Consider the following 13610-nt stretch of genomic DNA (forward strand, 5'->3'; position numbering starts at 1 on the left):
TACTGATTCGCTGAGCTTCTTGTATCTGTGGGCTTGTAGTCTCGTAGTTTAAATCCTGTAGAACAGGATTTCCTAGAGTAAAAGTTCTGGGCCACAAATGGAAACGTATTTCAGGGAAATTTCTTGAGAGAATTTAAAGGGAGTTTTAAACCAATTTCCCTGTGACCTCCTCCACTTGGATAAGAAACGTGAAGTAGGGTTTGGCTCGTCGGGCTGCTACAGGGGCTGCCAACTCTTGGTGCTACCCCGCTTCCCGCTGTGATGGGTCCAAAGTCCACTTCTTTGGGCTCCCAAGATTCTGGGTCAGATGCCTGTGGTTGGGTGTCAGCCAAGATGTTGGCCGGCTGCACCGAGGAAGAGATCTGTCTATATTTGTCAGCCCAGCTTTTTTCCTGGGTGAAAAGTAATAAGGGAAAAATCAGGATGAATCGAGCAGTTAAAGAAACCCCCCGAACCTAGGCGGGGAAAGCAAGGCATGCCCTTCAGACTCGCGTTGCTACTGAGGATAAAACTGCAGGCCATGGTGCATATGAAGGGCGATGCAGTCAAAGAGACGTGTCCCAACCTCTCATTTTCACGTCCAGTGACTTGAGTATGGTTTTCGTATTCTTTTTGTCCTGTGTATACTCACAGGTAAGCTATCTTGCTTGTATGTATTTTTGAGTGTGCCTGTGCAGTGATGTCCCAAGCATTGAGCTGACTGCTTGATAGAGTTTTCTATCTCTAGATGGATATAATTTTGTTTGTTTTTTTAAAAAAATGTTTATTTAAATGTGGTTGATTTACAATGTTGTGTTAGTTTCAGGTGTACAGCAGAGTGATTCAGTTATACGTATATATGTAAATATATGTATTCTTTTACTACATTCTCTTCCATTACAGGTTATTATAAGATATTGAGTAGAGTTCCCTGTGCTATACAGTAGGTCCTCCTGGGTTATTTATTTGATATTTTAATCCCAAACTCTCAATTTATCCCTCCCTCCCCCTTTCCCCTTTGGTAACCGTAAGTTTGTGTTCTGTGTCTGTGGGTCTGTTTCTGTTTTGTAAGGAAGTTCACGTGTATCATTTTTTTTTTTTTTGCGGTACGCGGGCCTCGCGGAGCACAGGCTCCGGACGCGCAGGCTCAGCGGCCATGGCTCACGGGCCCAGCCGCTCCGCGGCATGTGGGATCTTCCCGGACCGGGGCACGAACCCGTGTCCCCTGTATCGGCAGGCGGACTCTCAACCACTGCGCCACCAGGGAAGCCCCACGTGTATCATTTTTTAAGATTGCACATATAGGTGATGTCATATGGTATTTGTCTTTGTCTGTCTGACTTACTTCACTGAGTGTGATCATGTCTAGGTCTAGATGGATGTAGTTTTAGTAACGCTCCTTGTAGAGGAGAGATCGTGTATGCGGTGGGTGAAGCTTTTTCGGGTTAACGGATATTGTAACTGTACAGCAGGCTCAGCAAACACTGCCTCAAAGGTGCAGATGGTAGATGGGGGTGAGTAACGCAGGCCTCTGCCCTCAGGAGCTCAGAGGCAGCAAGCTTTGAAACAATGATTCCAGTTTATAAGTAAGATCGATAATCAAAGTAGTAGTAATTAAAACACGACGGGAAGGATGCAGGGAAGGAAATGGAGTGGGGAACAGGAGAGGAATGAAGGGTTATAAGGGCCCCTGGTTGTTAAAGCCCGGTCTGTGGGCCAGCAGCAGCAGCAGTCTTCCTGGGAGCTTGTAAGAAATGCAGATTCTCGGGCCTTGCCCCAGAGCTGCTGAAGCTGAATGTCTGCGGCCGGGACAGGGACCCAGCCCTCCCGATTTGCCAGGTCACCTGTTGCAATCAATAAAGTGTGTCAGCGAGTTTTCCTGCATTCTTGCATGGATGGCAGGTTTTACTTTGCCCATTAGTACGACTTACCCATTTGGTTTCTTTTAAGGGTCGTGCTTTGGTGTCATCCCTAAAACCTCTGCCTAGCCCTAGGTCATGAAGATTTTGCCCATTTGTACCGGGCCGTAAACATCACTCAGGGATTTACGCAGGCAAAGGCATCCCTGGTTGAAGAAAGGGAAAATGACCTGCGATGCTGCCTTCATTTGGGTTCTCTCGGAAGCGGACCCTGAGACGAGGATTCTGGTGCAGGGTGTTTCTTGGGTGCTGCAGGGACCCTGGGAGGGGCGACTGGGAGAAGAAGGCACCCGTTAGAGCCTGGGCTGTTAATGCAGCTCACCATGTGGGCAGCTGGAGCTTAACTGCATGCTTTGGAAACTCTAGGAAATGATGCTTGCAGCGTCATGAGCTCCCCAAGTCACCTGTGGGTTCACTGGGAGGACCTAGTGTGGGTTCACTAGAGGACTCGGTGTATAGTGGTCTTCGCTGCTGTGACTTCCTCTGATGGAAGGATATAAAGCAAAAATCAGCAAAGGGAAAAGGCGATGGGGCAAAGTCTGGAGGAAACCAGGCTCCGGCTGCCAGAGTCCTCTTCCCGTGGAGTCCCACAGGGATGTGCTTCCTTTTCCCACAGTGAGCTGAGGCAAAACGGGTGAAGTGCTCTCTACCCAGGAAGCCTGTTAGTCTCAGTGCCCAGATTTCTGTTGGGGGGCTGGTCCTGTAGGCACTCTCGGTCCAGCTTGTATCAAAATTCCAGACTCCCAGAAGGAGGGGTTCAGTATCAGTCACAGTATTTGGACAGCCAGTTTAGGTACCGTGAGTCATTCTTATCAGTTCTGGGGATGGTGTCAACCCTCCTGAAATCCACGTTCCCAGGTGCCAGCCAAGGGCCAGCCTTGCCAGCAGGCCTTCCTGAAGAGAGCAGTCTCTGGCCTGCAGTGCTAAGTCTTTTCTGCACAGGTATGAAACACATGCCTTGAAATGACCCCATTCAGGGGGCGAGGGAGTGGGAGTATTTACGCACCAGTTCCCGAGACATCGGTTAATACCTGCTCCCAGTAATGCTCTTCAGGCGTGCCACGCCAGCAGAGCCACCTTCCACGGGGCCGGAGGCAGTGACCTCAGGCACACACATACAGCTGGGAATCAGCTGGAGCTCACTGGAAGGTCTTGAGGGGTATGGGTGGGGCACTGGGAGCATCAGGTACAGTAGTTATTCTAGAAATTGGGTGGGGACGACAGAGCCGTGTGTGCAGGGCAGTTCACGTGTGTGTAGTCATGCGGCAGTATTACAACTGTGGGTGAAACGACCAAGGTCAAGGCTTCCCTCTAACTTCCTTGGGGTGTGGCAGGAATGCTGGGTAGGAGGCACAGGGAGAGCCATGGATGGGCACCTCCTCCCTGTGTCTGCCTGTTTCTTTCTCTTCTTCTGAGCCTCCCATATGCATATATTTGTTTACTTGATGGAGTCCCATAAATCCCTTTGTGTGTGTGTGTGAGCGAGCATTGTGGGGGCAGAAGATACTTGTATGTTTAACAAATGTTTGCTATAGCCTCAAACATGCATGGCAAAAAAAATTTTTTTTCTTTATCCACACGAGCACATTGGGAGACCCATGTCTGCTGTGTAATTTGAAGTTAGCTGTGAATTTGTATTGGATTGCACTTTTTTTTTTCGGTACACGGGCCTCTCACTGTTGTGGCCTCTCCCATTGCGGAGCACAGGCTCCGGACGCGCAGGCTCAGCGGCCATGGCTCACGGGCCCAGCCGCTCCGTGGCACGTGGGATCCTCCCGGACCGGGGCACGAACCTGTGTCCCCTGCATCGGCAGGCGGACTCTCAACCACTGCGCCACCAGGGAAGAAGCCCTGGATTGCATTTTTGAAGCGTGTCATGGTGTTGTGTGCACAGAGATCCAGGGCGTGAATAAAGGCAGGCCGGCGTCCCCGCATTCATTTTAGGGTCCTGATTTCCTCCCCCCGTCAGAGAACTGAGTGGATTGGGGAGCTGGCCTGGCTGCCCTAGGAGGAGGGGCTGGGGGGAAAGGGTTTACACTGGATCACAAGTTCATGATGATGATCCTGGTCATGCAGCCCTCGAGTAGAGGTGTGACACTCTTCAAAGGCAGGAGCTCCAAGACTGCCCTCTTCCCCAACCCCCCTCCAGGATCACAATCTGCATTTCAATAAGACCCCAGGGGATTCATGGGCTCATCCCAGCCTGGTTCAGGGTCTCACCTGAGAGGCTGCACTTTGGAAGCACCTGGGGAGCTTTAGAAATGCTGATGCCTGGGCCCCCCAGACCCGGCTTTAACTACTCCGGGCTGGACCTGGGGTTGGGGGCCTTTGTGAAAGGCCCCAGGTCATTGGGCTGTGCAGCCAGGGCTGGGACCGGCCTGGGACCTGCTCACCGCGCCTCCGCAGAGCTCTCCTTTCTCAGCCCCCAAGACACCTGCCCTCCTGCCTGCCTCTGACCATGGCTTCTTTTTTAAAAAAAATAATTAATTAATTAATTTGGCTGCTTTGGGTCTTCATTGCTGCGCGCAGGCTTTCTCCAGTTGTGGCGAGCGGGGGCTACTCTTCGTTGCGGTGCACAGGCATCTCATTGCGGTGGCTTCTCTTGTTGCGGAGCACGGGCTCTAGGTGCGCGGGCTTCAGTAGTTGTGGCACGTGGGCTCAGTAGTTGTGGCTCACGGGCTCTAGAGCATAGGCTCAGTAGTTGTGGCGCACGGGCTTAGTTGCCTCGCGGCATGTGGGATTTTCCCGGACCAGGGCTCGAACCTGTGTCCCCTGCACTGGCAGGCAGATTCTCAACCACTGAGACCCCAGGGAAGCCCCTGACCACGGCTTCTTAATCTGCTTGGGCCGTGATTCTGTCTCTGGCCCCCAGTCCCGCCTGGCTCCCCGCGTTTCTTCTTTTGAGATTCTTTTCCCATATAGGCCATTAGAGAACACTGAGTAGAGTTCCCTGTGCTGTACAGCAGGTTCTTAACTGTCAGCTAGTGTGTGTATATGTCAGTGCCGATCTCCCAATTCACCCCTCCCTCTTCCCTGTGTTTCTGACTTCAGCCCGGTCCCTTTTCTATATTCAAAGTGTGGTTCGCAGACCGGCAGCAACAGTTTGTGAGAAATGCAGAGTCTCAGGCTCTACCCTGGCCATGCTGGATCAGAATCCGCATTTTAGCCAGCTGCCCAGTGCTCCAAATGTGCGGGAAGGTAGGAGAGGCGCTGCTGTCGCTGTCAGAGCGGGGAGAACTGGTGGGAGGGGCGCCGCTCTGGCCGTCAGGGCGGGGAGGACTGGTGGGCGGGGCGCCGGTGTCGCTGTCAGGGTGGGGAGAACTGGTGGGCGGGGCGCCGGTGTCGCTGTCTGGGCGGGGAGAACTGGTGGGCGGGGCGCCGGTGTCGCTGTCTGGGCGGGGAGAACTGGTGGGCGGGGCGCCGGTGTCGCTGTCTGGGCGGGGAGAACTGGTGGGAGGGGCGCCGCTCTGGCCGTCAGGGCCGGAAGAACTGGTGGGAGGGGCGCGCCGCTCTGCCTGTCAGGGCCCGGAGAGCTGGTGGGATAGGCGCCGCTCTGCCTGTCAGGGCGGGGAGAACTGGTGGGCGGGGCGCCGGTGTCGCTGTCAGGGCGGGGAGAACTGGTGGGCGGGGCGCCGGTGTCGCTGTCAGGGCGGGGAGAACTGGTGGGAGGGGCGCCGCTCTGGCCGTCAGGGCCGGGAGAACTGGTGGGAACGGTGCCGCACTCGCTGTCAGGGCGGGGAGAACTGGTGGGAGGGTCGCCGCTCTGGCCGTCAGGGCGGGGAGAACTGGTGGGAGAGGCGCGCCTCTCTGCCTGTCAGGGCCGGGAGAGCTGGTGGGAGAGGCGCCGCTCTGCCTGTCAGGGCGGGGAGAACTGGTGGGAGGGGCGCGCCGCTCTGCCTGTCAGGGCCGGGAGAGCTGGTGGGAGAGGCGCCGCTCTGCCTGTCAGGGCGGGGAGAACTGGTGGGAGGGGCGCGCCGCTCTGCCTGTCAGGGCCGGGAGAGCTGGTGGGAGAGGCGCCGCTCTGCCTGTCAGGGCGGGGAGAACTGGTGGGAGGGGCGCGCCGCTCTGCCTGTCAGGGCCGGGAGAGCTGGTGGGAGAGGCGCTGCTCTGCCTGTCAGGGCCGGGAGAACTGGTGGGAGGGGCGCCGCTCTGGCCGTCAGGGCGGGGAGAACTGGTGGGAGAGGCGCCGCTCTGGCCGTCAGGGCCGGAAGAACTGGTGGGAGGGGCGCCGCTCTGCCTGTCAGGGCCGGGAGAACTGGTGGGAGAGGCGTAGCTCTGCCTGTCAGGGCCGGGAGAACTGGTGGGAGAGGCGCGCCTCTCTGCCTGTCAGGGCCGGGAGAACTGGTGGGAGGGGCGCCGCTCTGCCTGTCAGGGCCGGGAGAACTGGTGGGAGGGGCGCCGCTCTGGCCGTCAGGGCGGGGAGAACTGGTGGGAGGGGCGCCGCTCTGGCCGTCAGGGCCGGAAGAACTGGTGGGAGGGGCGCCGCTCTGGCCGTCAGGGCCGGAAGAACTGGTGGGAGGGGCGCCGCTCTGCCTGTCAGGGCCGGGAGAACTGGTGGGAGAGGCGCCGCTCTGCCTGTCAGGGCCGGGAGAACTGGTGGGAGAGGCGCCGCTCTGCCTGTCAGGGCCGGGAGAACTGGTGGGAGAGGCGCGCCTCTCTGCCTGTCAGGGCCGGGAGAACTGGTGGGAGAGGCGTAGCTCTGCCTGTCAGGGCCGGGAGAACTGGTGGGAGGGGCGCCGCTCTGGCCGTCAGGGCGGGGAGAACTGGTGGGAGAGGCGCCGCTCTGGCCGTCAGGGCCGGAAGAACTGGTGGGAGGGGCGCCGCTCTGCCTGTCAGGGCCGGGAGAACTGGTGGGAGGGGCGCCGCTCTCGCCGTCAGGGCGGGGAGAACTGGTGGGAGAGGCGCAGCTCTGCCTGTCAGGGCCGGAAAAACTGGTGGGAGGGGCGCAGCTCTGGCTGTCAGGGCGGGGAGAACTGGTGGGAGGGGCGCCGCTCTGGCCGTCATGGCCGTGAGAACGGGTGGGAGGGGCGCCGCTCTGCCTGTCAGGGCCGGGAGAACTGGTGGGAGAGGCGCTGCTCTGCCTGTCAGGGCCGGGAGAACTGGTGGGAGAGGCGCGCCTCTCTGCCTGTCAGGGCCGGGAGAACTGGTGGGAGGGGCGCCGCTCTGGCCGTCAGGGCGGGGAGAACTGGTGGGAGAGGCGCCGCTCTGGCCGTCAGGGCCGGAAGAACTGGTGGGAGGGGCGCCGCTCTGCCTGTCAGGGCCGGGAGAACTGGTGGGAGGGGCGCCGCTCTCGCCGTCAGGGCGGGGAGAACTGGTGGGAGAGGCGCAGCTCTGCCTGTCAGGGCCGGAAAAACTGGTGGGAGGGGCGCAGCTCTGGCTGTCAGGGCGGGGAGAACTGGTGGGAGGGGCGCCGCTCTGGCCGTCATGGCCGTGAGAACGGGTGGGAGGGGCGCCGCTCTGGCTGTCAGGGCGGGGAGAACCGGTGGCGTTGGCAGGAGCCAGGGAACCCGGTCTCAGGAACTGGAAGGCCCTTGCTTTTTTGTTCAGTTTCTCGGCTGTCGCTCTTGACATTGGCGCGGACCGTTCTTTGCTGTTCGGCCGTCCTGCGCATTTAGGATGTTTATCAGCATCCCTGGCCTGTACCCCACTTGATGCCAGGAGCACTCCCGGCCTCCCCCGCAATTGTGACATTCCGAGAATGTCTCCAGGCACTGCCAAGTGGCTGCTTAGGGGCACACTTGCACCTGGAAGGCCACTTTGGGCAGAAATGGCCTGTGAATCCACATGGTTCAAAGGTCACCAGTTGACTCTGGGGCCCCCAAATATAACCCCTGCAGGGACGTGCCCCAAAGGCTCGTTTGGTCCAGTTTTGAATTAAGGCAGAATTTCTCCACCTCAGCGCTGTCGGCACTTGGGGCCGTCCTGGTCACTGTAGGGTGCTGAGCAGTATCCCTGGCCTCCACCCACTAGATGCCAGCAGCACCCCTGTCAGATGTGACAAAATGTGCCCAGTGACCCCTGGGGGCAGAATTGCCTGTTGGGTGCCACTGGTCCATCCATCTTTGGTCTGTGTCGCCCGGTCTCATCCCCCCGTTGTAGACCCGCCGTAGAGGTGGTGGCTCCCAGGGTAGCCACTCCCCTGGAAAGAGGGTCCTCCTTTTCTCTGTCGTCCGCGTGTGGCACTGCATGGGTCCCCTGCTCGCCCTACAGCCAGTCGCTGTGCCTGGCGGTTGGAGACTGTCATTGGCCAGCCTGGGTCACGTGCCCACGGTGGGAAGGGGAAGCTTTGGTACCAAATGGAGGGGAGGGACAGTTCTGGGGGGCGAGAATGGCCTGCCCTTGCACTCCTGTGCGGAGCTAAATGCTCGGCTGCACTGCCATCTAGTCAGTAACCAGCTCGTCTAGCGAATGCCAGGTGCCGGCGTTTCTCTGCCCGTTTCCAGGCCACCTCGGAGGGCGCTCAGCCCTTTTACAGGTGAGCAGCCCAGGTTCGGCGGGTCTGGCGAGGCACCCACATTGGCCTGCAGGGCCCAGGTGTCCTAAGCCCCCATGCCCCCTTCAGTTTCTTCCTCCAGTCCTCCCTCCACGGGCCTGTCAGAGGGCTGTTTCAGAGCATCCTCTTCTTCTCCAAACACTTCCGCATCTCAAAAGAAAGCGAGCCCCGAAGTCCCTGCCCATCGAACTGGAGCTTTCCTTCCCACCATAGTCCCCTTCTACCCAAACCTCCAGGACCGTGGAGAGTGGGGAAGGGCTTGTGCTCCAAAGAAAAATGACACTACTATCGCTGGAAGAAGGAACAGATGCGCTGGGCAAAAGCCACAAATGAGAGTCGTGCCTAAGAAACTGCATTTCCTGATGGGCAGCCCACAGTTTCAAACACTTCTTCAAATGGCAAAGTATAGCAAACACGCCCCAAAGTGCATAACACCTGACTGTATGGCTTAATGGATCGAACACGAAGCCTAACGTATAATTTATAGGATGCCACGTAGATGGAATCACACAGTGTGGATTCTGACGCGACTCGACTCTTCGGTCAGCAGGCTGTGTGAGACACACCCATTGCAAGCACACCTTGGGAAGCACTGGAGTCAGAGGGTGTGTAGAAGCCGAGAAGCCACTGAAGGTGACAGAGGAGTGGCCACGGGTCGGAGCGGGAATTGGCCTTGAGTTGCTCAGGGCACAGAGCACAAGCCATGGGCTGTGGAGACAGGAGTTCCTGTGACCTGAGGCAGGAGTTGGGGCTAAAGGAGGCTGAGGGAAGGATGGCAGGTGAGGCAGGGCAGGGTACTGGTTGGAGCAGACAGAGAGGAGGCAGGCCCCGCCCAGTGGACTCAGCTGCCCCAGGCAACAGGGCTGCTCACACAGCACCCTCTGGTGGCCCCGTGGTGCAGTGACACCCCCTCTGAGCCCCAGGGAGCCCAGGCTGGTGGCCTTCAGAGGAGCGGCCAGCACCAAGGAGCTGGCGGCCAGCAGACATCAGCCCTGAGTTTAGTGCCTGCTGTAATCCATGCAGGTTGCAAGAAAAGTGACTTGTGATTGGTTGTTGGAGCTTCTGGATAATCTGTAAGACATGAAGCTTTTTTCCATATATATATTTTTAGTTGTCATCTAAGGCCTGGCTCTGAACTCAGTGTTCTGGGATCCTCTCCTCCTTGTGTCCTACTCCTTTCACGGTCTCTTGTGAGTATGTGTGACCTCTAGCCCTGATGGCCTTGACCACTTTGTCAAAGTGATGCTATGACCATATTTGTATTCACAAGCCAGGGGCATCTGGTGTCTTGAAGCATTAGGATACCTAACTTGTTGGAGAAACTTTTCTGATGGTAGGATATCCTAGAAACCTTGATGTGTATGTGTGTGTGTTAAGAACTACCTTTTATTCCCTTGAAGCTTCCAGGTTGAAACGTCGCTCGGGAGCTCCTGTGCTTGCATTTGCAGGGTCCCATCCTTCCCTTCCAGAATCCTATGCAGGAAGGCCATGCCTCTTCATCTTTGTACATTCCCAGTGGATGGTGGTGCTTGCTCTGCTGCTTCTGTTGGTAGGTGAGGCTTGACGACCTGCCGGTGGCTCTGGCACTGTGGACAAGGGCCTGGCAGGTGGGTGGCAGATGCCCCGTGACTGCTTGTGTCAAGTAGCGCCCAGCAGCCCCCGAGCGCGGCCTCTTTCTGTAGGTCGCACGTCAGGGCACACAGGCACATGTCTTCTTTCTGCTCTGTCTGGGCTGCTCTGTGTTTCAACGACCGAAGGGCTGAGTAGACGAATTGTGACCGAGGCTGCATGGCCCCTGAGCTGAAAATATTTGCCATCTGGCCCTTTGTAGGAAACATTTGCCAAGCCCTGAATGGCAGTTGAGTTACTGCGAGGGCACAGGGAGGAGAAGGACGACAAGGCCAGCTTGCTGCAAAGGCTCACGGGGCCGGGATGAGGTTTTGGTGGCAGTTTCTCCCACGCCCACACTGCCAGAGGAACCTGCTGGAACTCACCCTTGGGGTGACCAGCCTTCCTTGCTGATTGGAGACTTTCGACTTTTTTTTGGCTGCACTGTGCAGCCTGCAAGATCTTAGCTCCCCGACCAGGGATCGAACCCGGGCCCTCGGCAGTGAAAGCGCAGAGTCCTAACCACTGGACCGCCGGGGAATTCCGAGACTTTTAATATTTTAATCTGGGTGATGACTTTCCGTTCCATCTGCCCAAGTCATCTGGGGATTAGCTAGTAGTGTCACGGCTCCAAGTGGGAGACCAGCCAAATGTCCATCCACAGTAGAATGGATAAACTCACTGGGGTCTGTTTGCACCATTGAATACTATAGGACAGGAAGCGGCAAAGAACGTCATCCCGTGGGCCAAATGCAGCTCACTGCCTGAGCCAAAATGAGCTAAGAATTGTTTTTTAATATTTTTTAATGATGGAAAGAAACTGAAGGAAGAATAATACTTGGTGACAGGTGAAGATTATATGAAATTCAGACTTAATTGTCGATAAGTCGAGTTTCATTGCCACATAGCCCCAGCCATTAATTTGTGTATTGTTTCTGGCTGCTTTTACGTGACAGTGGCGGAGTTGAGTAGTCCCGACAGAGGCCACGTGGCCCACGAAGCTACAGATATTTACTCTCTGACCCTTAAGAGAAAAAGTTCACTGTTGTAGAGCATAGAGAATGAACGAACGATAGTTAGATAAACTCAACACCATGGGTAGATCTTACAACACAGTGTGGAAGAGAAGAAGCTGGAAACAAAAGATCCCATTTATATAAAGTTCAAAAACGGGCAAAATTCATCTGTGGTGTGAGGATAGTGATTACCTTTACGGGTGGGGTAGGGGCCTAGAAGGGGCCGTGAGGGAGCTTCTGGGCGCTGGTCACGTTCTGTCCTTGATCTGGGAGCTGGTTATGTGCGTGAGCTCACTTTGTGAAAATTTGAGGAGGTGTACACTTAGGACTTTTGCCTTTTTATGGATAGATGTTTATTTCAATAAAAAGCTTACTTAAGAAAAGTGATTTCAGTCTGGCAGCTCCTCAAAAGGTTAAATGTAGACTTACCATATGACCCAGTAATTCTGTTCCTAGGTGTCTACCCAGGAGAACTGAAAATACACGTCTACGTGAAGACTGGAATGACCATAGCAGCATTAGTCACCATAGCCCCAAAGTGGAAACAGCCCAGATGTCCATCAGCTGAAGAGTAGACAAACACAATGTGGTATATCCACACAACGGAGTATCATTCACCCATAAAAAGGAGTGAAGCGCTGATGCTCCAACATGGACAAACCTTGAAAACATTATAATAACAGAAAGAAGCCAGACACAAAAGGCCGCATATGATATGATGCCATTTCTGTGACGTGTCCAGAAGAGGCAAATCTATAGAGAAGGAAAGCAGATGAGTGGTTACGAGGGGCTGGGCCAGGAGAGGGACTGCTGTGGGCATGGGGTTACTTGTAGAGGATGAAAACTTCTGGAATTAATAGTGCACCTCTGTAGCCAGAAGGAGAAGGTCCCAAGATGACAGCCACCTCGCCTGCTCTTTCGTGCTGCCCTTCCAAGCACAGGTGACTCGAAGGTTGACAGGGGGAAGGCCTGACTTTTCCACCAGGTGATCCAGACCTGCCCCCAGATCCAGGCCAGATGAGTAATGCAGAGCAGTTTCCAGAACGTAAGTAAAATGAGGACGTTAGATTTGCTACTTCTGTTTACTAAAATAGCAGTTGCACGAAAAGCAGGGCAAGTTGGAAGATTGTAGATAACTCATTTCCTGGACTTGCCCTGTGATTATGCCCAGGCCAGTCCGGCGTCCCTGGTCTCTGTCTCCCTCTGGCTTGATTGGAGAGGAACAAGCATCTTCCTAGCAGCTACTGGTGCGCATGCATTTCCATCAAGGACAGGAGCGAGGACTCTTGGCTTCTTGTTGGTTACAAGATCCCCCTGCTTACCTGGGGCTTGCTTTTTCTGTTTTTAATAATCTTTTCTGAGTTGCACTTTTGGGTTCCCATTTCTACCTGTTAAGGGCAATAATGCTCACAGATATCACTATAGCTTTTGAGGATGTGAGATTATCACTCAGATGATCTCAATTTTGCCAACAGTGAAGAGTATGTCCTTTTTCAAATGATTTTCTGCTCTGTAATGACTGATAGAAACAGCTGGCAGTGAAGACAGCTCTGAAATTTCTGGAAAGTTCCCTAGGCTTAACCAATATCTGTGCAGAGACAAAAAGTTTTGATGGGGCTTCCCTGGTGGCACAGTGGTTGGGAGTCCGCCTGCCGATGCAGGGGACACGGGTTCGTGGCCCGGTCCGGGAAGATCCCACATGCCGCGGAGCGACTGCACCCGTGAGCCATGGCCGCTGAGCCTGCGCGTCCAGAGCCTGTGCTCCGCAACGGGAGAGGCCACAACAGTGAGAGGCCCGCGTGCCGCAAAAAAAAAAAAAAAAAAAAAGTTTTGATGAATTGAAGATTGTTTGCTTGTCCCCGAGCGTGTGGAAGGGGCTGGTACTAAGTTTCAGTCTCTGTGTCATCTGCTCTGGGTGGAAAGCACCTGAGAAACAGTCCAGCCCAGGACTAGTTTTTGAGAGGAGGGCGGTGAGGGTCAGCGGGGGTCAGCGGAGGTCACACAGCCAGATGGGATTCACGCAAATTTCTCGGTTAGTGGTCTTTTCATTTTGTATTTCGTTTGAAAGAAAATAGTCTCTAATAAATGTAAACACTTTGAGGAGTTTTCAGGAGAAGATATTTAAAATGCCAGGCATGGATTCATGTTTTAATGGCCTCACGAGTTCTTGGTGAACAGAAATCGCAGCAGGACCCCCAAAAGTTCAGTTTGACTTGCTTAATCTCCCTGCGCAGAACTGGAATCCATCAGGTCTCTTCTGTGAGCTACAGACATCAAAGGACTGATTAGACAAACTTTGGGAATGAGGGAACATGCAGGGTGGTAAGGAAAATGTGTTTTCATGAAACACTTAAGTTTTTTTTTTTAAAGATTATTATTTTTTATTGGAGTATAGTTGCTTTACAGTGGTGTGTTGGTTTCTGCTGTACAACAAAGTGAATCAGCTATACGTATACATATATCCCCTCCCTCTTGGACCTCCCCTCCCCGCCCCCCCCAATCTTGCCCACCTAGGTCACCACAGAGCACCGAGCTGAGCTCCCTGTGCTATAGAGCAGGTGCCCACTAGCTATCTGTTTTACATGTGGTAGTGTA

The 13610-nt window shown here is 55.0% G+C and overlaps 1 protein-coding gene across 7 annotated transcripts in view; it reads left to right on the plus strand.

Annotated features, from left to right (window-relative positions):
- CLCN4 (chloride voltage-gated channel 4) overlaps positions 1 to 13610 on the plus strand; it is a 77847-nt gene that overhangs the window by 14480 nt on the left and 49757 nt on the right. The window contains exons 1-2 of one of the 7 annotated variants that reach the window (XM_032618785.1): positions 9497 to 9944; positions 11472 to 12060. The exons of 3 other annotated variants lie outside the window; for them this stretch is intronic. In XM_032618785.1, coding sequence (XP_032474676.1) covers positions 12033 to 12060 — 28 coding nt within the window. In that variant the 5' untranslated portion in view covers positions 9497 to 9944; positions 11472 to 12032. Of the gene's footprint in view, positions 1 to 7421; positions 8374 to 9496; positions 9945 to 11455; positions 12061 to 13610 lie in introns of those variants that run through there. 3 more of the 7 variants (XM_032618786.1, XM_032618784.1, XM_032618787.1) reach the window with 3 other exon arrangements.

Source organism: Phocoena sinus, chromosome X (genome assembly GCF_008692025.1).
Source record: "Phocoena sinus isolate mPhoSin1 chromosome X, mPhoSin1.pri, whole genome shotgun sequence".
Classification (NCBI taxonomy): Eukaryota; Metazoa; Chordata; class Mammalia; order Artiodactyla; family Phocoenidae; genus Phocoena; species Phocoena sinus.